The sequence below is a fragment of the Engraulis encrasicolus genome, chromosome 7 (genome assembly GCF_034702125.1).
Source record: "Engraulis encrasicolus isolate BLACKSEA-1 chromosome 7, IST_EnEncr_1.0, whole genome shotgun sequence".
In the NCBI taxonomy this organism is placed as follows: domain Eukaryota; kingdom Metazoa; phylum Chordata; class Actinopteri; order Clupeiformes; family Engraulidae; genus Engraulis; species Engraulis encrasicolus.
This window is the reverse complement of record NC_085863.1, coordinates 26,089,378-26,111,877: the sequence shown is the minus strand read 5'-3', so window position 1 is coordinate 26,111,877 and position 22,500 is coordinate 26,089,378. Positions and strand designations below refer to the sequence as shown.

The 22,500-nt window shown below is 45.6% G+C and overlaps 1 protein-coding gene across 1 annotated transcript in view; it reads left to right on the top strand.

The window, feature by feature from the left end:
• LOC134452659 (serine/threonine-protein phosphatase 2A 56 kDa regulatory subunit beta isoform-like) overlaps nt 1-22,500 on the top strand; it is a 54,721-nt gene that overhangs the window by 28,932 nt on the left and 3,289 nt on the right. The window contains exons 8-11 of the mRNA XM_063203151.1: nt 7,838-7,946; nt 16,501-16,554; nt 17,435-17,485; nt 19,583-19,702. Of these exons, the coding sequence (XP_063059221.1) occupies nt 7,838-7,946; nt 16,501-16,554; nt 17,435-17,485; nt 19,583-19,702 (334 nt within the window). The remainder of the gene's footprint in view (nt 1-7,837; nt 7,947-16,500; nt 16,555-17,434; nt 17,486-19,582; nt 19,703-22,500) is intronic.

Below are 22,500 nucleotides of genomic sequence, written 5' to 3'. Positions count from 1 at the left end.
TTGTTTGCATGCTTGTGTGTGTACTTATGAGCCTGTACATAGGTATGATGTGCCTGTGCGTGTAAGTGTGTATACGTACATGTTACCGTTTTTGTGTGTGAGTGTATGCTTGTATGTGTGTGTATATTGTTACGGTAGGGCTTTGTAGTGCACTTTAGGTATACAGTACTTTGCCACCGACACACCTCATCCAACCCGGGGAATGGGGGAGTGTGGGGTGTTTCGGGGCCCGCCCCTATAAAGAACAGGTGATTCAGAAGACGTGGCGGATTATCATACTGGAACGCCGCGGGGTGTGAGCGTGGCCTGTACCCTCTACCCTGCGGGCGACTAACCGGAGAGATAATTTATCTTCGGTGCACCTGGACGCGGGCTAAAGACAAAAGGAAATCTAGGGGATCCTCCGAAGAACCCCAAATGAACTGCCACGACAATCGCTTGGGCTATCCGGCTATGACGAGCCAAGGCGAGAGCTAGCCACTTCGCCCGGGGTAAGCTAACCCTTCCTCCAATCTCTTCGGGTTACACTACACACATTCAACAGTAGCATCGTACTCTGATACTAACACGTTACTTGCATTACACGTAGATTAAGGCCGGGTATGCAGGTAGGGTGATAACAGAGTAGATGCACTTAACAAGTGGGGGCTTCGTCTCGGATTGAGCTTTCAGGGCTAGTAGTTTGTGGAGGTAGAGTTGGTTAGCTATACGCGTGTGGGTAGCAGTCGATATTTGATGGTTTGTTTGGGAAGTAGTTTGTCCGCGCAGTTACGAAGCAGGGGTAGAACCTGTCGTTGTTGCGTGTTGGTTTGTGCAGCGTTAATGTATTGGGGTGGCTTTCAACACAGGCATGTAACGTTGGGATTGCTAATCTGTTTCAGTAAAGTGTTGCGGTTTGAATCGTAGGAGCTTTTGAATGAAGTAGGCCTGTGTCCGGATTGGTGCATTGTTATGGTTTGGACTGGAGCAGTGGATAAGTGAAAGTGGTAGTAAGCTTATCGCTCGGCGTTTTGTTTGGGCTCGTAGGCGATATATATTTTTTTCTCTTTCTCTTTGGTACTTGTGGTAGGGAAGTGAATTAGTCGCAATGGCAACTTTTGACCCCGCCGTGTTTTTTTCTAAGAACCTCACACGGAATGACTGGCTGCCCTTGTCGAAGGCGCAGTTAGAGGAAATTGCACAATTTCAAGACATTGAAATACCAGATAATTGGAGAAAGCCGGACATTGTGGATTTCTTGATTAAAACGCTGAAAATCACAGAGGTTGGAGAAGAAGCGCAGAAGTTGGAGATGGCGAGGTTGGAAATTGAAAATAAAAAAGAAGAAACTAAACTTGAACTGGCCAGGCTGGAAATAGAGCGTGAAAAAATCCGAACGAATGAGAAGGTTTTACAGCGTAGACATGAAAACAGGTTTGATTTGAGCAGCTCTCTGCGTATAATGCCCAAATTCAATCCCGACGATGTTGATGTTTTTTTCGATGCTTTTGAAAAAGTAGCCAATGAGTTAGACTGGCCAGCGGAGAAGTGGCCCGTGTTGGTGCAGAGTGCATTTGTGGGAAAGGCCCAGGAAGCTTACGCTGCTCTTGATGCGACCCAGAGTGCGGATTACGACGTCATAAAAAAGGTGGTATTGCAAGCGTACGAGATCGTACCGGAGGGCTACCGCCAGAGATTTAGATCTCTTAGGCGTAAACGGGGAGACGCCTTTCTTGAACTAGCAAGGCAGCAGGAAGCTACTTTTGAAAGATGGCTTAGAAGCTCAGAGGTGTATACGTTTTCATCACTCAAGGAATTGGTTCTGCTTGAGCAGTTTAAAAATAGTGTTCCGCGCCCCGTTGAAATGTATCTCAATAGTCAGAATGTGACGGACTTGCGTCAGGCGGCACTGTTGGCTGATTCGTTTGAGTTGATGCAGGGGCCTAGAGATTTGGGGAACGTTGGGCCGACTGACGCGCCATCTCAGTGGGCTAGTTCATATGGCCCTAGACCATTTACCCCGATGAAAGATGTGATCTGCCATTACTGTCACAAACCAGGACATATGAAGGCTAATTGTCCCTTGAGAAAGCGACACCTCTCCTCTCACCCGGGAAAACCGATGAGCCTTGTCAAAATGGGCAGTGTGACCGAACACTTGGGTGAGCTGCAGTCCGACAATCTGCGTAATATGTTTGGCTGTTTTGTGTCCACTGGTGCTCTCTGCGTGACTGCAGAGGGTAGGGAGGTCCCTGTAACCATCTTGCGTGACACCGGTGCTGCCCAGTCAGTAGTGTCCGCCGGAGTATTGGAATTGCCCCAATATACGTCGTTGGATCGCTCAGTGCTGCTTAAAGGCTTAGGTGGGGAATTTCAAGCCGTACCCTTGCACAAAATGTACCTTAAGAGTGACCTAGTTGCTGGGGAGGTTGTGTTAGGAGTAGTGCCCTCGTTGCCAGTGGATGGGGTACACGTGCTGTTGGGAAACGACCTCGCAAGTGACCGGGTGTATGCAGACCCCGTCGTGAGTAAGGCGCCTTGTGAGAGTCCTGAAATGCAGATTCTAGAGAAGGAGTATCCGGAGGTGTTCAGCTCATGCGTTATCACTCGGGGTCAGGCCAAAGCCGAGGCCAGGGAAAGAAACCCTCCTCTGGAAAAGTCAAGTGTTGACTTGGGAGACACCATCCTAGGTCGGGTATTAGCGGGACTTGGGGACCTGAAGTGTACACGGGAGGCGTTAATCGAGGAGCAGCAGACTGATCCTTCGCTCGCTGCCTTACTGAAGACTGCTGATTCCGAGGACGAATTGGAAGACATGGCAGAGGGATGCTATATGAAGGAGGGGGTGCTGTTAAGGAAATGGAGGCCGCCTCGACGACCTGCCAGTGAACAGTGGTCTGTCTACTCTCAGATCGTGCTGCCGTTGTGTTACCGTCATGAAGTGCTACAACTGGCCCATGAAACACCTATGGCTGGACACCTGGGAATACGCAAGACGCAGGAGAGAGTGACGAGACACTTTTATTGGCCCCAAGTGCATGCAGATGTGGTGGCATTCTGTCGTTCCTGTCATCCGTGTCAGCTCACAGGAAAGCCTAATCAGGTTATACCTGCTGCGCCTCTGAAGCCGCTTCCTGTAGTGGAAGAACCCTTCTCGCGAGTGGTGATTGATTGTGTGGGGCCTCTTAAAAAGACAAAGAAGGGAAATGAGTACCTACTGACAATTATGGATGCTACCACCCGGTTCCCAGAGGCCGTTGCACTGAGGAACATCAAGGCTAGGCCCGTGATTGAGGCTTTGTTGCATTTCTTTTCTCGCTTCGGATTGCCTCGGGAGGTGCAGACAGATAGGGGGTCTAATTTTTCATCTGGGGTGTTTCAGGAAGTATTGTCTGAACTTGGTATTAGGCATGTCATGTCTTCGGCTTACCATCCCCAGTCACAAGGAGCCATTGAGCGGTGTCATCAGACACTGAAAACCATGATCAAGACCTTCTCGGTACAGTGTGATGGTGATTGGGATGTCGCTATGCCTTTCCTGTTGTTCGCACTTCGAGATGCGGTGAACGAGTCTACCGGGTTTAGCCCCTTTGAACTGGTGTACGGGCACGAAGTTAGGAGTCCTTTAAAAATGCTGAAGGACGGCTTCATGAAGGAGAAAGAGGACGGGAACTTGTTGCAGTATGTGGCCGTGTTTAAGGATCGCTTACAAGCGGCTTGTGAGGTGGCTTGTGCAAACATGCAGAAGTCGAAAGAGGTCATGAAAAAATGCTATGATCGTAAAGCCGTGGAGAGATCGTTTGCGGTGGGAGAACAGGTCCTGGTGCTGTTACCTATGCGGGGCGAAGGACTGGGCACTCGATTCTGTGGTCCGTATGCGGTGGTCAAAAAGGTCAACGATCGAAATTACATCGTAAAGACTCCCGATCGCCGCAAGTCTACTCAATTGTGTCACGTTAATCTTCTTAAAAAATACCATAATCGCTCTGCTCCTGAAGGGGTGTGCAATGTGATTGCCCTAGAGACTCCTGAGACATCACAGGGAGGGGAGCCTTCTCCAGAGGTGGAGTATCGAGGACCTGTTGGAGCTCGGTTGTAGAATTCGGCCGCCCTAGCTGATTTGCCGGGTATTGTAGCACATTTACAGCCCTCCCAGCAGGAAGATATGATGGGTTTGATTAGGTCACATGCATCTTTGTTTAGGGATCGTCCCGGGCTTACCTCTTTGGTTGTTCATGATGTGGTGACAGGGGTGGCGCCTGCCATTAAACAACACCCATACCGGCTGCATCCGACTAAGCGGGCTCTTGTGAGAGAAGAGATACAGTACATGTTGGAAATTGGGGTGGTGGAACCTTCCCACAGTGAGTGGAGCTCACCCATAGTGTTAATTCCCAAACCAGATGGTTCCGCACGGTTTTGCATAGATTACCGTAAAGTAAATGCAGTTACCAAAACGGATGCGTTTCCAATACCACGCCTGGAGGACTGCATTGACCAGATAGGAAGAGCCAGTTTTGTGTCAAAATTCGATCTCCTAAAAGGATATTGGCAGGTGCCTCTGTCAAGTCATGCCCAAGAAGTGTCTGCATTTGTAACCGCTGAGGGGCTGTATCAGTGTCGTACCCTTCCATTTGGCATGAAGAATGCTCCAGCCTGTTTCCAACGGCTGATGAATCAAATAACCGTGGGGCTAGCCAACGTGGTCACTTATATTGATGATGTGGTGGTCTTCTCGGACTCGTGGAAGGATCATATTCATCATATTGAGCAACTGTTGGGTAGGTTGGAGACTGCGGGGTTGGTGGTCAACTTGCCTAAGTGTGAGCTGGGTAAGGGTCAGGTGACATATCTGGGGCACCAAGTGGGACAGGGAGCTGTGTCGCCCAGAGCAGCAAAAATTCAAGCCATTCTGGATTTGCCGGCTCCGCGCACAAGGAGGCAGCTGATGCGAGTACTGGGAATGTGTGGCTTTTACCGAAAATTTGTGCCAAATTTTGCCTCCATTTCAGAACCTTTGACAGCCCTGCTGCGAAAAGGGGTGAAATTCCTGTGGGCCCCGGAATGCCAGGCCGCCTTAGAAAAACTGAAAGCAGTGCTGTCGTGTGAACCAGTGTTGGTGGCTCCAAATTTCGAGATTCCATTTAAATTGGCTGTGGATGCGTGTGATGTGGGAATCGGGGCAGTGCTGTTACAAGTGGATGATGTGGGAGTAGAAAGACCAGTGGCTTACTTCTCAAAAAAATTGAATCAGCATCAGAGGGCGTACTCTACAATAGAAAAGGAAGCCCTGGGGCTGGTGCTGGCAGTCCAGCATTTTGAAGTGTATCTGGCGAGTGGGGTGGGTGAGACTGTGGTGTACACGGATCACAATCCCCTTACGTTTCTGGCAAAGTTTAGGGATTCCAATGCTCGGGTGTTCAGGTGGACTCTAGCCCTGCAGCCCTTCAGTATTGTGATTAAGCATTTGCCAGGCAAAGAGAATGTTATTGCTGATACCCTGTCGCGCATCTGACTTTGTTGAGGGTTTTCAATGTATCTGGTCTGAGACATGATTTGAGGGGTAGCTATGTGGGGTGTGAGACGCCAGTTAAGCTACCCGTAATGCTGGGTTCTAGAGCAAGTGGAAGATGAGAGGGAAAATAGTAATAATAGTAACTTTTAGAAAAAAACAGGAAAAAATGATTAAAAAAAAAAAAAAATAAAAAAAAAAAAAGTTGATTTTTCTTTTGTTTTTTTCTTTTGAGGGGGGGAGAGATGTTACGGTAGGGCTATGTAGTGCACTTTAGGTATACAGTACTTTGCCACCGACACACCTCATCCAACCCGGGGAATGGGGGAGTGTGGGGTGTTTCGGGGCCCGCCCCTATAAAGAACAGGTGATTCAGAAGACGTGGCGGATTATCATACTGGAACGCCGCGGGGTGTGAGCGTGGCCTGTACCCTCTACCCTGCGGGCGACTAACCGGAGAGATAATTTATCTTCGGTGCACCTGGACGCGGGCTAAAGACAAAAGGAAATCTAGGGGATCCTCCGAAGAACCCCAAATGAACTGCCACGACAATCGCTTGGGCTATCCGGCTATGACGAGCCAAGGCGAGAGCTAGCCACTTCGCCCGGGGTAAGCTAACCCTTCCTCCAATCTCTTCGGGTTACACTACACACATTCAACAGTAGCATCGTACTCTGATACTAACACGTTACTTGCATTACACGTAGATTAAGGCCGGGTATGCAGGTAGGGTGATAACAGAGTAGATGCACTTAACAGTATACGTAGGTACATGTTGTGAAACATCTGTGGTTGTGTATGTGTATGTTTGTGTATGTAGGCCTATGTGTGTATAGGTACGTGTTTGATATGTGTGGTTGTGTATACATGCATTTGTGTGTATAGAATGTGTGTGAACAGAACATGTGATGATGTGCCTGTGTGTGTATGTGTATACATGTGATGATGCGCCTGTGCGTGTATGTGTATACATGTGATGATATGCCTGTGTGTATGTGTATACATGTGATGATATGCCTGTGCGTGTATGTGTATACATGTGATGAATGATGTGCCTGTGTGTATGTGTATACATGCCATGTGCCTGTGTGTATGTGTATACATGTGATGATGTGCCTGTGTGTATGTGTATACATGCCATGTGCCTGTGTGTATGTGTATACATGTGATGATGTGCCTGTGTGTATGTGTATACATGTGATGAATGATGTGCCTGTGTGTGTATGTGTATACATGTGATGATATGCCTGTGTGTGTATACATGTGATGATATGCCTGTGTGTATGTGTATACATGTGATGATGTGCCTGTATGTGTATGTGTATACATGTGATGATGTGCCTGTGTGTGTGTGTGTATACATGTGATGATGTGCCTGTGTGTGTGTGTGTATACATGTGATGCCCCTGTGTGTGTACGTCTTGGGGCTTTAACGCTCTGATTTATGCTGCTTGTATTTTTAGTGCCACCCACACATCTAGCTGCTTCACCCACAGAAAACACACCTTCTCCGCAGAGAGAGAGAGAGAGAGAGAGAGAGAGAGAGAGAGAGAGAGAGAGAGAGAGAGAGAGAGAGAGAGAGAGAGAGAGAGAGAGACATGCAGAGAGAAGTATAGTGATTGAGGCAGAGGGAGAACAGATGAGTTTGATGTTGAAGGAGAGAGGGGAGAGAGAGAGAGAGAGAGAGAGAGAGAGAGAGAGAGAGAGAGAGAGAGAGAGAGAGATCAGAAGGGAGGGAGGTTGGGGAGGATTGGTGAGATGGGGTTTTGTAGCGGAGGAATAGAATACAGATGAGGGTGTGGGAACGATGTGCTAACGATATTTAGAGACTGTATGTTTGACTGTGCGTGCGTGTGTATGTTTGTGTGTGCGCGCGCGCGCGTGTGTGTGTAATTGTGTATGCGTGCATGTGTTCACATGCATAACCGTGTGTGCGAGTATGAGTGTGTATGTGTGCACTGTTTCGCTTTACTGCATGTATGAGTGTGTGCCAGTAGTATGTGTTGCTGTGCCTTCTGAGAACAGCTTCAAAGTCTCACTTTCTGCTATCCGCATCTCGACCTTAGCTGTGATGGTTTGTGTGTGTGTGTGTGTGTGTGTGTGTGTGTGTGTGTGTGTGTGTGTGTGTGTGTGTGTGTGTGTGTGTGTGTGTGTGTGTGTGTGTGTGTGTGTGTGTGTGTGTGAATGCTTGCATGCATGCACATGTGTATGTGTGTATGTTTGTGTGTGTTTGACCCACCTGTATTCTTGTGCTTCCCCCCCTCTGCAGCATTATCAATGGTTTCCCCCTGCCCCTGAATATGTCTATTTGACCCACCTCTGTGATGTGTTTCCCCCCTCTCCAGCATCATCAATGGTTTCGCCCTGCCCCTGAAGGCGGAGCATAAGCAGTTCCTGGTGCGAGTGCTGATCCCACTGCATAAGGCCCGATCCCTGTCCGTCTTTCACGCACAGGTGAGTCAGTCTTCACCTGTAACCACTGACCAGTGTTGTTCACCTGTTATCACTAAGCTTTAGTAGGCCCGATCCCTGTACGTCTTTTATGCACAGGTCAGTCAGTCTTCAATTAATCAATGACCTCAATCACCTGCTAGCCTCGCGCACCATTCTACGTACTTCCGCCAAGACACTTGGCTTCGCACTACGTCTGGTACCTGTTTTCTGTGGATCAATGTTGAGCGGCTGGATTTGGTCGGTGTTCTGACAAGCGGTCCTACGTTGTAATTTTATCCTACGGTAGGATGTTCTGTCAGACTTTTCTGCAGTCCTACATCGCCAAAGATAGACGTTAGACATGTTTGTTCAACAACTTATCCTGATCTTTCAGAAAATGTGCTTCCCGCTTCCTGCAATCACGTCAGATCAAACAACCTCCAGACCATGAATACGAAATGAAATAGCAGTATTATGGGATGGTCAGGACCAGGCTAATCACCTGCATCCCAATCACTAATCAATGATCAGCTGTTTTTAATAAGCTTTAGTAGACCCGCACTATTGCTACGTTTACATGAGACATTTCATTCGGAATTAACTGACTTTAATTCTGAATAAAGCTTAATTCCTCTTTGAAAACGTCATGTAAACACCTCTTAACTCGGAATTAAAGGAAAGATCAAAGCAAACTAGACAGAACTATTTAATTCGGAATTATTAATTCTGAATTAAAAACATCATGTAAACATAGCCAATGTCCGGCTTTCATGCACAGGTCTGTCAGTCTTCAATTAATACATTATCTCAATCACCTGTAACCCAATTGCTAATCAATGACCAGTTGTTATTAACAAGCTTTAGTAGACCCGCTCTATGTCTACCTCTCATGCACAGGTCAGTCAGTCTTTGATAGCTTCAATCACTTCAATCACCTGTCACCCAATCACTAATCAATGTATCACCTGTATTCAGTAAGCTTTAGTTTGCTCTCCCTTTGTCAGTCTTTCACACTTAATTCAGTCTTTACCTGTAATCACTGATCAGTGTCACCAATAAGCTTTAGTAGGCCTCCTCCCTGTCTGCCATTCATACACAGGTTAGTCAGTCCTCAATCACCCATCACATTTTTTAACCTAATCAGTAATCAATGATGAGTTATTATCAATAAGTTTTAGTAGGCCCTCTATCCATCTGGTCTTCAATTAAGTCTTGAATTACCTATCAGCTGTCATCATTCAATCCCTACCTTTTATCAGTAAGCCCTTACAACGGATCATACCACAGACTGCAATATCAAGTTCTAATCACCCATAAATAAATCACTAGTTTATTCATATGTTTTAAGACAGGGGTGGGAACCTATATGTATTATCCGGCCCCCGGTATAGTTTTAATGTAATGCAGCTTCACATGAAATATGGCATAATTGGTAAAGGGAACTTAGAACATACATGTGCAATACAATTACCGGTAAGCTATATTCAGGGGGCCTAGAGAGGGTGGGTTCTGTTTTAAAGGTGGCAGCCTTCAATATAGGCCTCCCCACCCCTGTTTTAAGAGGTCCATGAGGTCTTTTACACACAACATTGTTCAGTCTTCAATAACCTGTAGACCGGATAGACCAGGCAGTAAGCACCTCGTGGCTGTTCTCTCTGAATCACAAATTACACACTCTACATGGTACACACAGAGACATGGAGCACTGCAGATCTGGCAGACCTAGAGCACTGCAAGGCCTCTCATTCAAATGTTTGTGTGTGGAATGTAGGCCTATGTTTATGTGTATGTGTATTTGCATGTGTATGTGCGTGCGTATGTTGTTGCGTATGTGCTGTATGTGTTAATCGGAATATCTGCTGTTGAGATCCCAAGTGTGTTTAACACAGTCCCAAATGTCAATATTTGTGTAAGGCTCCTTGAAGGGACTTTACATATTCCACACTTCACATTACACCTAAGAGACACTGTTATCCACTTTAATGAATAACACAGGTTTATCAATGAATTAATGAGATGTATAATATACCAAGGGCGATTTTGGCAAATGCAGCACGACTACACTCGGGTGTAGTCACTCTGCTACTGTGAGTCTGGCAAATCACATTTGCTTTGAGCTCATTTCCAGATTTGTATGTTTATTTATGTGCATTTTTAGAATGTGCTTATTTGTTGGCTTTTAATTACTGATATAATGGTGTGTGAATGTGTGGGCGCAAGGTGTGTGTGTGTGTCTGTGTCTGTCTGTCTGTCTGTCTGTCTGTGAATGTCTGTCTGTTCCGACATAGACAGAGTGCACACACACACACACACACACACACACACACACACACACACACACACACACACACACACACACACACACACACACACACACACACACACACACACACACACACAGGAGCAGGAACAGGAGCAGACATGTGACAGTAAGAGTGTATTTGTTTTGAATGAGGTCCCCGTGTTCCCTGATGCAGTAGAGTGCCAGACATGTGAGGCTGCTCTGACAAAGCCTCTTCAGTGGCTCTGTGCTGTGCTGTGCTGTGCTGTGCTGCCGACAAAACACTACACAAACCCTTGGAGCTAGCGTAGCGCTAGCAAACCCAGCGGAGCGCTCGCCAAACACGTGAAGCCTCCGCGCCTCCCTCCTCGCTCACTAACACGCTACGTTTAGGAAGTAGGACAAACTATAAAGACATCCAACAACCACTGCAACACCACCACTGCTCCCAACTAGAAAGACACGAACGCACGTATAGGAAAGGCATGCAAATGCGAAACCAAAATAGAACCGCATGCAGTGAGTTATATTACCATAACACAGCACCAACACTCATGGGACTCTATAAGTATTATGGGAACCTTTAGAAACATATCATATTTGGGGCGTCCGCATAATATCTGGCTATTGAATTGTACTGTATTCCTTGTGGGATTGTATTGTTGTCATTTTAGAGTCTTTTGAAACTATACTACTATTTTCCCAAACCTTGGACTGACCCCGGAAAAAGATGTTGCCGATGAAACCTTTTTTTTGCTAGGGGGCAGGCAGCTCACAATTATAAAGACCCAATGCCCAATACCACTAAAAGATAACAGAAATTAAAGGTTTGGTTGTGTGACAACGACATATTAAGTCACCTGCAAAAAAGACCTGCTGAATGCCTAAGCCCTTTTTGGGAGAAGGTAGCCTCATCCTACAAAAACCTATAAAAAGCTATAAAAACCTATAAACCTATAAAAAGCCTATAGAAGTATCTCAGCCTCCGAAGCACATAAAAACATGAAAAAAGTTGCATTTTAAAGCTAGGATCCTCATCTTCCATTAGAATGTGTTCATTCAGCTTTAACATACCCGTATTTTATATATTTTTTATTTATGTATTCTAGGGCTTTTTTGCCTTTATCTTTGACAAGACAGTGGAAGAGAGACAGGAAAAGAGTGAGGAGAGAGAGACAGGGAAGGATCGGCAAATAACCCAGGCCGGAATCGAACCTGGGTCGCCGATGTAGTAACCCAGTGTCTAGTTAGGCCACGGCAGGGCCTAACATACCCATATTTTTAATAATGAGCTCAACTCTCAAGAGCCTGAAGGCAGGAATGCAGCGTCTATGTCGCTCCAGGCACCTAGGCCAATTCAGCTAATACGCAGCATCAGGCTTAAATGGCCTAATGCAAACAAAGGAAGAGATCGTGCCCCAGTGTTCTGAAGGGGAGTACTACCGTCCGGGTCACCCCATCTGGCTGTGAATTTGGGTCTCTGTCCCCTGTAGTAACAATGTAACAAGGACCAGATTCTGAGCCTGCTCTCTCCCTGGGCCCAGGACATCCCGGGACCCTTTTGTCACCTGGGCATTTTTGGCCCACACTCGCTACCCTCTAAACTGTGGGGCAATCCTTAAGACAAAAAAGGCAAACAAACAAAACAAAAACATCATTATCTGCCCCTTTTAAAGTTGTCCTTGCCTCACTACAAGGAATGGCAAACAACTCATCGGGACAAATCACTGTGCACTGGGGATTCGAGACAAGTAATTGAAACAACAATGCTGTTTTAGCATTGAAATAATGGTTCCACTATTGCTTCAATGGTTCATGAACTTGTAACAGTGTTGTAGTGTGAAAGAAAGGCACTTCTGTATTTGCTTGTTGAGGAGTTGGCTTACTCTCTGAATTTAGTGAATGGGAGTCAAATCAAGGCTGTGTCCAAGACATGCGAACCTTTTCCGACTCTATCCTTTAACACAAACGGGATTTACTAAAGACGCTGTGGCGTTCAGAAGTCATGAAAACAATGCCAGCCGAGAGGGATATTCTTTGTGCCGTTCTGTCACAGAAAATATTGGGTAACACTTTACTTAACGCCAACAATGGGCAGTCATGGGTGAGCGGTTAGGGCGTCAGACTTGCATCCCAGAGGTTGCCGGTTCGACTCCCGACCCGCCAGGTTGGTGGGAGGAGTAATCAACCAGTGCTCTCCCCCATCCTCCTCCATGACTGAGGTACCCTGAGCATGGTACCGTCCCACCGCACTGCTCCCCATGGGGCGCCACTGAGGGCTGCCCCCTTGCACGGGTGAGGCATACATTTCGTTGTGTGCAGTGTGCAGTGTTCACTTGTGTGCTGTGGAGTGCTGTGTCACAATGACAATGGGAGTTGGAGTTTCCCAATGGGCTTTCACTTTCAACATGTCATAAACATGCCAATTTAATAAACATTTCATGACTTCGGTTATGGTAAAGACAGACTTTGTTCACTTGTTCCAGACAATGTTCACTTTTCATGACTATAAAACAGATTATGGCATGTTTATCATGTTTATGACATGTTTTTTGACACTCTCGTGACACTTTTATGTCATACACATGACACTGGCATCAAGGGAAGTGTAACCAAATTGGTAGCAGATAGTGGCAAACACAACTGAAAAGCTGTTGCAGAATGCAGTGATGCTACACAATGTGTGGCTGCTATTGAACAAACTGTGTGGCTGCCACATAGCAAAGCATTCTCCCAGTGATGGACAACCTGGATTCAGAAGCTACAGTGCCTGAGATTCCAAATGACCTGGTTTAGATAGATAGATTATTTATTTGTCCTTTCGGAAAATTGTTCTGTGCCATTTTCAGTGTATCTGATACAATTACAAAGACATTACAATAAAAAAGAACACAATAGACAAACACAACCCCCCCCCTCCCCTCCCTCTATAGGACAAAAAAATAGGTTGACAAAAAACCCAACATAAACACAGTAAAGTGCAGTATTCAGTACCAAAGTGCAATGTGCTATTCAAAATATTTAGTTTTACCTACTAAATATCATAATTGGACAGGTATAACTAGGTAGGCCATTTGGAATATGTTGTACTGGACTGTATGGGCCAAAACACAAACATGACTCAACCATGAATTTGACCTCTCTCTCTCTCTCTGTCTCTCTCTCTCTGCCTGTGCTGAATGTGTGTGTGTGTGTCTGTGTGTGTGTGTGCACGTCTGCGCATCTCCATGAAAGTCTGCAACATTATCAGTCAGCTTCATCAGTCAGTGAGTAGGTCTTTTGTAAGTGTAGTAATTGTATCAGTGTGCAGTAGTCTTATGGTTCAGTAAAAACGTGTAATGTTAAAGCCAGACTCGGGCAGTCGAGCGGGCACACACACAGTGGCCAAATGATGGGCAAAACAATCCCACCAGTCATGCCCCCCTCACTCACCGGGCACTGCAGAGCGCCCAATTAACAAGCAGCATGAAGACCTATTATCTGCATGACTTCACCGCACCTTAATTGTGTGTGTGTGTGTGTGTGTGTGTGTGTGTGTGTGTGTGTGTGTGTGTGTGTGTGTGTCTGTGTGTCTGTGTGTCTGTGTGTGTGTGCGCGCGCGTCTGTGTGTGTTTGTGTGTGAGAGAGAGAGAGAAGAGAAAGAAAGAAAGAGAAAGTGTGTGTGCGTGCGTGCGTGCGTGCGTGTGTACGTGCGTGCGTGTGTGTGTGTGCGCGTGTGCGTGTCTGTGTGTGTTTGTGTGTGTGAGAGAGAGAGAGAGAGAAGAGAAAGAAATAAAGAGAAAGTGTGTGTGTGTGTGTGTGCGTGCGCATGTGCGTGCGTGTGTGTTCAGTTGTATTTCTGACTAAGCGCTGTTGGGTCAACCCAGCCAAACTCAGGGTGACGGTGCAAAATGACCACTTGTTTGTGTATAGACAATGTGTGTGTGTGTGTGTGCGTGTGTGTGTTATTTGAAAGTCTGTCTGTGTATGTTTGTGTGTGTGTGCATTCTTGCGTGCTTCCGTGCGCGTATGAATGTGTGTGCGTGCATGTCGGTGTGTGTGTGCATGGGCGTGCATGTGTGTGTTGCATACTTGCATGACTGCATTGTGTGTGTGTGTGTGTGTTGGGGGGGGTCAGTGCAGCTCCTGATGATGGGTGCTGGGTTAATGCTTGTTGACAACACCACTCACACACAACCTGCCCAGCCATGTGGGTTCACAACCTCCTGATCCACAATTAGTGTGTGTGCGTGTGCGTGTGTGTATGTGTAGTCTGTCTGTCTATGTGTATGTTTCTGTATGTTTCTGTCTTCAATGTCTTGTAATGTTTGCATGAAACACAGGGGACTGAAATTGACAGTCAGTGCAGTGTGTGTGTGTGTGTGTGTGCGTGCGTGCGTGTGCGCCCATGTGTGTGTGTGTCCATATGTGTGTGTGTGCGTGTGAATGTGTCTGTGCCCACGTTTCTGGGTGTGTGTGCGCGCGTGCGTGTGCGGGCGCGCGCGCGCGCGTGTGTGTGTGTGTGTGTGTGTGTGAGAGTGTGTAGGTGTGCGTACACTTGTGTCTTCCTGACAGCCAGTGCGGTTCCGACGCTGGGCGAAACTAAGTCTGTGCCAAAGTGGCCTACATTCCTCCATATCTCTCTCCCCCAGTCGCTCTCACCGTATACATAATTCAGCAAGGGAGTGAGGGAGGGGTGAGAGAGAGAGAGAGAGACAGAGAGAGAGAGAGAGAGAGAGAGAGAGAGAGAGAGAGAGAGAGAGAGAGAGAGAGAGAGAGTACAAATGCCAGGCAGCATGAAAGTCAATGAATGCAAGTGTGTGTCAGTACAGGAAGACGCATAGAGGGAGAGTGAGAGAGAGAGAGGGAGTGAGAGAGGGGGCAGGAAGAGAGAGAGAGACAGAGCTAGAGAGGGGGAGAGAGAGAGATGTGAAGGAGAAAGGAGTAAACGTGACAGATACACTGCATAGGAAGACACAAAGGGAGGAGAGGAGAGAGGAATGAGAGACAGAGAGTCACTACCAGCATGTCTGATAGGCTCAAACCTGTTTTGTTCTCTCCACTTGCCTGAAAGTGGGGTCACACCCTCCATCCCCCCAACACCCATTTATGCCTGCCCACCTCTATCTCTGCCTCCCTGCCTCTCTCCTTCCCTCTCCATCCCTGGGTCACTGGCTCTCTGCCTGCCTGCCGGTCGGTTGGTCGTTCGTCCGTCCGTCCGTCCGCATCGGGAGTGGCGTGTGATTGTGAGGTCACAATGCTGCGAGTGTTCCGTTCCGCCCCTAGGCTCCATGCTGCTGCTGCTGCTGCTGCTGTGTGTGTGTGTCTGTGTGAGTGTGTGTGTGTGTGTGTGTGTGTGTGCGTGCGTGTGTGTGTATGTGTGTGTGTGTGTGCGTGCACGCGCCTGGTTCTCCCTCTGGTGGTAGGAGCAGGGAACTGCAAGATGTAACTTCCCCACCCTGTGCTTTGTCACTGATCCGCCCCATTAAAGGAACATAGTGTATACCGTATAGGTGCAACTGTAGCCTGTGTTGGCACACAGTCGGAGTGCACGTGTCGGGCAAACAGGCAGGCTATTTTAAAAGACACAGGTGCTATTAAGTGCAAGAATGTGCTGGTTTAGGCTTTTATTATTACACCGTAGGCTACATACACTTATGAGACAAGAAGAGGGATCCGGATCGTCCTTCAGCAACCACAGAAGCCCCTGAGTCATCATGATTTTAACTCTTATTCTGCATTTTGTCCGAGGAAAAAAAAACGCATCCTGTTCTCTTCTAAGAAAGTCAGAAACACCTTGAGTGCATTAAGTAGATTGATATATTGGCATAATCCCAAATGTATTGATTTATTGTGCAGACGTTTGAGAAATGTGGAGGCCCATGCCATGGTGATCTAATGCTCCTCTGGTTTCTGTTTCAGCTGGCCGACTGTAGACTGATGTGTCGGTATAATCCCAAATCTGTTGGTTATTTTTTTTAATCTCAGGTGCTGTTTCCACGTACCAGGATATTTTTTTAGCAGGGTATTTTTTTCTCCTGTTTAGGTGTAAACGCAACATGTGGATAAAAATGTAATTCTCCATTGTTAACAAATGTGTTTCAGCCCCTTAAATAGGATATTTTTAAAGCCTGCTTTTATATATCTGGATTTTAAATATCTGCTACATGGAAACGTAAGGCCAAAACCAATGTAACCAGGAGAAAAAAAAATCCACATGTAAAAATATCCTGCTACGTGGAAACAGCTCCTCAGTTTGAAACGTGCAGCCCCATGTCCAACTTAAACAAATGCTTCTGCTGCTTTGTGTTTCAGCTGGCCTACTGTGTGGTGCAGTTCATGGAGAAAGATGCCACCGTGACAGAATATGTGAGTCCCTTCTACTTACAGAGCATGCCCAGACTGAAAACACACTCAGACAAAAAAGAACATGTCGTGATGCAACACACTTCTGTATATTACGCACATGTACAGTAGTAGCGCAAATACTGTAGCACATACAGTGTCCATATAGCACATACATAGGCCTACACAAATCAATAGATGTATACAGCACACACTCCTAACACACAAATACCTTGCATGAAATACAATCACAGTGCACAAAAAAGCACAGGCATAGTACATTCACAATGTAGAATGCAGATAGCATGCAACCGGATGATATTGCCAGTATGATATTGAAAGTGAAGACGTCGTCTACTGTAGGCAATTACAGTATGTCTGTGATAACACTGGCTTTGGTTCTGTGGCTTGGTTTCTCCCATCATTTCATCCATCGCGCCCACACACTTCGCTCCACTGATACACTCCTCCTTACCACCCCCTCCACACACCTGCGCACCATGGGCGACAGGGCATTGAGTGTGGTTGGCCCCAAACTATGGTACGCACTCCCGCTGACAATTCGTCAATGTTCTACACTTTCCTCTTTTAAATTCAAACTTAAACACACACCTCTTCACTGTAGCATATTCATCACACCACTGACAGGCACTTCCAGTTCCTTTAATTATTATTCTGTTATCCTTTTATTTTATATACATATGTATTCTATTTTATTCTTGTATAACTATTTTTATTTTTATCATTCTTTTATTTTAGTTGTGATGTATAAATTCATTGATGCTTTGTTATTACTTTTTGTACTGTTATTACTCTGTTTGAATGTAAAGTGACCTTGGGTATCTTGAAAGGCGCTTAAAACAATATGTATTGTTATTATCATTATTATTATTATTATTATCAGATTATAGAAGGACTGCTGAAGTTCTGGCCAAAGACCTGCACACAGAAGGAGGTGAGTAAAGTGAAACTGAAAGTAAAAGCCCATCCAATCACCAGGCATTTCACGTCCTAGCAAGGCTAGAACATTTGGCATTGAGATGGCCCCAATGTCATTGTGACACAGCACTCAAATGAACACTGCACACTGCACACAACGAAATTGCATCTATGCCTCACCCATGCAAGGGGACAGCCCCCAATGGCGCCTGAAAGGGAGAAGTGCGGCGGGACAGTACCATGCTCAGGCCAGGGTACCTCAGTCATGTAAGAGGATGGGAGAGAGCACTGGTTAATTACTCCTCCCACCAACTTGGCGGGTTGGAAGTCGAACCAGCAACCTTTGGGCTACAATTTAGACGCCCAAACCGCTTACCCATGACTGCCCAACACTTACCCATGACCATGAGTGCATAGCTTCTGTAATATGGCTGTGTTGTTGCCATGGTAAAACCAGCAACATGTGCTGTTGTCATGTTGCTTGTCGTCATTGGGTGCATGGCCATAGATTTTGGTGTGGACGGTGGGGACATATCCATGACACTTTTTGCGAAGAACCAAATTTTTCCTCATCACTTCTTCACACACATAATACAAAACTATGATACCTGGACAATTAAACCAAATTTACGTATGTCCCCACCACTTTCCAAATCTAACTGTAAACATTTGATTGGGTCAGTATTTTGGGATAGGTCTGTTTTGGAAAAAAGAAGTTATGTGGATTTCCCCTGCTTTAAAAAATCCTTTAAGTTTGCAAGTACCATATTACTGTGTGAAAGGTCGCTATTTCCTCTTGTACACTGCTCAAATTGGTGCCAAAAGTTACAACTGACATTACAATTAGCTGAAGATTTTATCCAAAACTATTTAGTTATTTATAGGGTGTTGGTTACAGTCTCTGGTATGGAGCAGTATGGGATCAGGTATCTTGGTTAAGGGCACCTCAGCCATGGAGTACAGTAGGGAGTGAAAGGGTGGGATTTGAACTAGCAACAATTTGATCTAAAGCCCATCTCCTTAACAGTTAGGCCACTGCTGCACAGATAAGAAGATTATTTATCTTATCTACTTTGGATAGTTCAGGTTTGTTCAGGTAGTTCAGGTTTGAGGGATTCTAGAATGTTAGAGGTTCACGTAAGGTATGAGAGAGTTGTGGAATGTTCTGTGTTGGGTACACGGCCATTGGTTTCAGGCAGTGGGTTGATATTTTGCAACTTGTTAAAGTAAAATGTTATGGTGTGAATTTGGATGATGCGATCAAAAAGTGTAGGATGCGTGCACCCCCCCACTCCAATAAATTAGCACATGAAAGGAGAAAAGAAATGCAGTATCCGTACACGGCAGAAGCTCTCTTGTGATTTATTTGGTGAAAATCAGTATGTTTCAACCTTACACAATGTTTTCGTCCAAATTGGATGACATGCCCACTTATTCAGACTAAAACTGTTCATGTTTGCTCCCATTGTAGCACATTGTGTTGCTCTGTCTTTAGATAGATATATTTGGATAAAGTTGATGTAAATAGATCTTTCGTTGAGGTGATGTGAGTGTTCTATTCTAGAATGTTCTGTGTTGTTGCCGGCGATGTGAGTGTTCTAGAGTTGCGGTTCCCAAACGTTTCCCCCCGAGCACCCCCTTGTACATTTCAATGTGGTTTGCACACCCCCTTAGCGAATATTTTGGTGTGCTGATGGCCACGCAAGTATGGATTCACTGTGCATTCTCTGCACATTATGCACATGTCGTTTTGGGGATAGACCTGACATTTTTTCTGCTCTCATTGCAATGGAACTTGTTGCATTGTTGCACTTGTTACATGAAGTCTAGGTGGTAAACTACACTTCAGATGGACCCTTCCAGCATACAATTCACCAGACAATTGAAAACTACTTATGGTTCATTAATGCTGGATAAAAACACACATATCCGCCATTGATCTATTCAGCTTGTGCACCCCATTATGGCAGGCCGCACACCCCCAGGGGTGCACACACCGCAGTGTGGGAAACCCTGTTCTAGAGTGTTCCTTGTTTCAGGTAATGTTATTGTTCTAGAGTCATCCTTGTTCTTCCAGGTGACATGAATGTCTGAGTGCTCTTTGTTGTTGCAGGTGATGCTGTTGGGGGAACTGGAGGAGATCCTGGATGTGATCGAGCCCACCCAGTTCCAGCGTGTGCAGGAGAAACTCTTCAAACAGATCGCTCTCTGCATCTCCAGTCCACACTTCCAGGTCTGACACACACACACACGCACGCACACAGCACGTGCGCGCACACACACACACACACACAGACACAGACACACACATATATTTTTACATTGCTTATTGGAGAGATATTTCTGTGATTCTGAAAATGTGGTCCGTGGTGGTCCCCAAGGGGATTTCTCCAAATGTAGTTAGGAAAGACAACCTAGCACAAGCTAAATTTGTTACATTTATATTTGTACGAAGCACAATGTTCTGATAGTTCTCTTTCACTGCAATATGACCAGGCCCGTTGCGTTAAGGTAAGCAATGTAGGCAGTTGCCTAGGGCCCCCGAATAGGTGGGGCCCCCAAGGACGACAGGTTATGTACCCAACAGCAATGACTATTTTAAATAGCTTTACATTATGGCACTGTCATCTGTATGAAGGGCTCTGCTGCGAGGGAAGCAACAGCGCCTCTCTAATACCCCATGCTCGAGGCAGGGCCCCTCCCAATAGGTTTGCATCAGCGACAGCGTGAAAATGTCAATTGCCAAACAGCGCAACAACAATTTAGTCAGTGAAAGTACCCCCATCTGGAGGGGGCCCCCCTTCCAATTGGTTAAAGCGTCAAATCCAGCGCAATTACAAACTGAAAATCAAGCGACATAATCTCTCACTGGATGTTGCGCAGACGCCAGTTTACATTACGCTCTACATTTTTGGCTCAAGACAGTTGCTTCTATTATACAAGTTAATTTTGAAGACGACACATTACTCTCTGCACTACCAAACTGTCCTAGGCCAGTTGACATCGCACAGACAGCAAGGTGCTTAATTTACAGTGTATTGTGTTTTCAAAAACATCTGTGAAGCATTAATCCACGTGCTGTAACAAGCACTGGGCACGATTGTTCAATAACGCGCCTTTTCCCGACACGGAACTGTTTTGGATGTGGACAAACGCAAGAAGAAACGAATGAACAATGTAATGACTATCACGAGTCACACAAGTGCGCTGAGTGGGATAGCTAAATTGTAGCACAATAGCCTTCTTGCTATTACTATATGTGGATTACACCTTTTTGGGACCATGATTGTGGAAACGCGTGGATTACAGTCAGAGGTTGGGATACATTCTGGGATACATTCTGCGGTCAAGACAACGCAAGGTACGGGCACCGGGATATTGGTCCCCTATAATTGACACAGTTTTCAACCACGGAGTAACGTAGGTGGTTGTTAACTTGTTCAGTGATCCTTGGTCGCTACAGTAGCCTATTCGTGTTTGCTGCGATATTAGGCTACTAACACAAACATTTGGATTGTATTTTCAAGTGCGTGATGGATGCAATACGAAAAAAATCTCGTCGGGGAGACCCCCATTGACTTGGTTACATAATTCTTGCTTACCAATATCACATCCCCCCAAACCCCCACTGTGCCTGCTCATTCGTTTCTCAGCCTTGAGTTTCTGGACTGTAGGCCTATTGTTTTATGAGTCAATATTTCGTTTTGCACAAATGGAGCACCCTCGGTTAGATTTTAAAAGTGATTGGAAAGATTAGACCATTCTTTATTTGTGCAATGATCATGATTTTCGTAGGGTCAAAAAACCTGATTGGGCCATATAGGCCTACTTTCATGTGAGAGGTTAAACAACTGAACATTCAATTAGCCTAGGGCCTACTTCATGAGAAATGATGAGCCTACTGAACGGAATGGGCTTTATTTGCAAAGGTCTTTCTTCATAAAGTTTCGTAAAATTAACTGTAGGGACTAATTATCATAATAACTAGATTGCATTTCCTCACAGAAAATGCTGGTGTACACATGCTTGCTTTTTATGCATTCATTGCCCTTCATGCGTGTGTTGCCCTAGCCACAACACTGTCTATAAGGTGACTTGTTTGTTCCTAGGTTTCCATGGATTCTGTGACATTATGTTGTAATGGTAGGCTATGTGACAATGACTGAAGTGCCATCCAAAAATGGTCTGGCCCATCCGAAACAGAAATTCTTGTGCCGTGGCTGCCCCGTCAGGTCCCCCCCCATCCGAAAAAAAATAACCCTAGGGCCCCGACAACCCCTTTGCCTAGGGCCCCCAAAATCCTAGAAACGGGCCTGAATATGACAGGCCTATTTTTTTTTACTTCTTTCATTTGTTTTTTTGTGACAATGTGGTCCTTGGTCTGAAATGTTTTTGAGAAAGACTGTAGATGGTCCTTGACAAGGCAAGCTAACTCACAGTATGAGGAATGCAGGGACTATAGGACTACATCTAATTCGATTAGGTGTTGCTGCTCAAGTGCCATCCACCATTAGCCATAGCAGCCAGTCTCCCTCCTCCCTGTCCCTGATTCTATTGTCCCTCTCATTGGTTCGCATTTGTCTCCCTCTCATTTACAGTGGCACACTCCCGACTGATAAAGGGGTCATCCACTCTGCATATAAATTAATATGTATATATGAATAAGTAAATAAAGAAATAAATACATACATACATACAACAAAAACAACAACATATGCAAATAAATATACTGTATGTCCACTTAAAAGCTGATGATGACTCCTAGTGCACGACATGTTAAAATACAGTAAGTCTGCCTTACTAGTAAGTTAGTTAAAACAGCCTTTCTCTGATTTACACTCCCATACTCTCTGACTGTCACTTTCCCCTTGGTCTTTGTGTGGTAACATCAAATGTGTAAAAGTAAAATAAAGTCAAATTCTACTTTTACTTTTGACACCATTGGGTGACATGGCAGGTGTCAGAGCCGGTCCTGTACCTCTGAAATAAGTACATTACATTACATTATATTATATTACATCCCCTTGTGTC